This window comes from Lucilia cuprina, chromosome 2, assembly GCF_022045245.1.
Source record: "Lucilia cuprina isolate Lc7/37 chromosome 2, ASM2204524v1, whole genome shotgun sequence".
In the NCBI taxonomy this organism is placed as follows: Eukaryota; Metazoa; Arthropoda; class Insecta; order Diptera; family Calliphoridae; genus Lucilia; species Lucilia cuprina.
Window position 1 is genome coordinate 9,631,164 of NC_060950.1, and position 2,370 is coordinate 9,633,533.

General features: G+C 26.8%; 2 protein-coding genes across 3 annotated transcripts in view; one reads left to right on the forward strand and one right to left on the reverse strand.

Annotated features, from left to right (window-relative positions):
* LOC111681090 (probable phosphorylase b kinase regulatory subunit beta) overlaps positions 1-2,370 on the forward strand; it is a 10,685-nt gene that overhangs the window by 3,446 nt on the left and 4,869 nt on the right. The window lies entirely within an intron of this gene.
* LOC124421317 (probable phosphorylase b kinase regulatory subunit beta) lies at positions 751-2,102 on the reverse strand. Of its 2 annotated transcripts, none has more exons than XM_046956302.1 (2): positions 1,731-2,102; positions 751-891 (listed from the first exon to the last, which is right to left on the reverse strand). In XM_046956302.1, the coding sequence occupies exons 1-2, from the start codon at positions 2,034-2,036 to the stop codon at positions 820-822; spliced, it is 378 nt and encodes a 125-aa protein (XP_046812258.1). In that variant the 5' UTR covers positions 2,037-2,102; the 3' UTR covers positions 751-819. The 2 variants fall into 2 exon arrangements, with proteins under 2 accessions (XP_046812258.1, XP_046812257.1); XM_046956301.1 differs by lacking the exon at positions 751-891 and adding an exon at positions 1,026-1,339.

The following is a 2,370-nucleotide window of genomic DNA, read 5'->3' on the forward strand; positions in this document are numbered from 1 at the left end:
GAACTAGAACTGAACTAGAACTGAACTAGAACTGAACTAGAACTGAACTAGAACTGAGCTAGAACTGAACTAGAACTGAACTAGAACTGAAATAGAACTGAACTAGAATAGAACTAGAACTGAACTAGAACAGAACTAGAACAGAACTAGAACTGACCTAGAACTGAACTAGAACTGAACTAGAACTGAATTGTTATGTTAGTATGTTGTTATGTTAGCAAGTTTGAAACAGCCAAGTTTTTGACCACATAAGACACGCTTTAACAGTGTAAAAACACCTTTATTTTTACAAGTTTTTATGTCATCTAAATAAAGATTTTGAATACTGTTATATTTTCTTTGAGATATCTTAACATAAAACATTAACTTCGCCGCTTTTTTATGAAAAGCTATATGTCAAAATTTGTTATAATTTCCCCATAAAAATAATAATTGTTTAAAAATCATTTGTCTTTGCTGACATATTGTGCGTTGAAGTTTTTGCTGTTGATATTATTAGAAAAACTAAATTATAAAATTATATCAAAAAAAACTAATAATTAAATTTAAAAATCATTAATTAAATAAACACATATTTACATATATAAGAATATCTATGTATGTATAATGAAGACTTAAAAGCTTAATTTAATGCAATTCCCAACTACAATTTAAATAAATTTCTATTTAAACAAAACAAATTTTACAATTACGACATAAAAAAAAACTTAAAATACATAAAAGCAACAGTAAATAAAAAAATTAACTTAAAGAAATAAATAGAACCCAGTAAAACATAGCGTAACAATAGTAAGTAAGGAAAAAAAACACAATCAACAATTAATAAATAAAAAAGGCAGGAAAATTTAGTAAAACCCAAAAGTAATAATTACTTACAGTGCCAGGTTTAGCCTAATAATAGAAAAATATATAAAAAATACAATATTAAAGAAAAAAGTTCAAAAATAAGACACAAAAAAGGCTGCTAACAAAAATATACACAAATTTGTAAGTTAAAAAAAACATTTAGGAGAAAAAAAGAATATTAGTAAAAAGAAATAAAACTAAATTTGGAAAATATATGTGTGTATGTATGTTTTAAATAAGTTTGATATTTACGTTTAAAATATACATTTTATTTACTACTAAAATTCAACTACTTGGTGCTATAAAGGATGTTTTGACAAGCCAAACTGTGTGATCTACAGAATTTTGATAAATATGCGTGTGTGTGTATGTATATAGAGTACATTTTATAATATTTTTAACATTTCTTAAAAAAAAACAAACTCATTTTTTTTGTTGCAAAAGAATACATTAAAAAAGCACTTACGTTGTGTTTTTCATCGAAGGCTTTTCCCTGGATTATTTTTGAATTGCATTATGTGTTTAGTTTAATTTTTTTTTGTTATACCAATTTTAATTTTTATATAAATAAATATAATTTTGTTTTATTTGTTAATTGATAAAAAACATAATTACGAGGATAAGGACAACAAGGTAGTAGACGATTTAGTGTAGCAATTGTAGCAGGGTAAATAAAATATACAGAGAAAAAAAATTTGACAAAAACTTATTTTATTATATGTTTAGGATTTTTGTATATAGATATTCAGAGTATTAAGCCAATCATTTAAACAAAACTAGAGAATAATAAAACTATTTATTAAAATATAAAAACCAAAAACATAAGACCTATAACTGCAGAATATTATTGGGTAACTAAGGAAATAGTTTATATATTTACATACCTGAAATGCTGAATAACGACCGGCTCGTCTGGGTCTGTTATAACTGGGTAAATAACGACGTATTGGATCTAATTCATTTATATGCAATAGACCAGCTGTCAATAGTTGAGCTATTATAAACATAGATTGACCCCATAGGAATAGGGTTTGGGTGGGTGCTTTTAAATAGGAACCCTCACCGTCTGGTGCATAATACATGGTGACAACTGGATCGCCATAAGTGTCGGCATACATACACTTTCGCAGTTCATTTTGATACTCCTCAATTTGATCATTGTTATTCTTGAAGACACCATCAATTATCATTTCAATGAAAAACAGTGGCCACTCACACTCAATACCCTCAAATTCTTTTAATTCGCCAGTGTGATAATATCTATAATTAAAAATATGTAGTTTTTTGGTTTTACAAAGTTTTAACAAAAAAAAAGAAGAATTAAAGTAAAAATTAAGTAGAACTAGAACTGAACTAGAACTGAACTGGAACTGAACTAGAACTGAACTAGAACTGCACTAGAACTGAACTAGAACGGAACTAAAACTGAACTAAAACTGAACTAGAACTGAACTAGAACTGAACTAGAACTGAACTAGAACTGAACTAGAACTGAACTAGAACTGAACTAGAACTGAACTAGAA

What these genes read in the sequence shown, in the direction of transcription:
- LOC124421317 (XM_046956301.1), bottom strand. Translation starts at nt 2,036, where the DNA reads ATGATAATTGATGGTGTCTTCAAGAATAACAATGATCAAATTGAGGAG. An exon ending in GTCGTTATTCAGCATTTCAG is followed by an intron (nt 1,340 to 1,730) that starts GTATGTAAATAT and finishes AAAATAATCCAG; the next exon opens with GGAAAAGCCTTCGATGAAAA.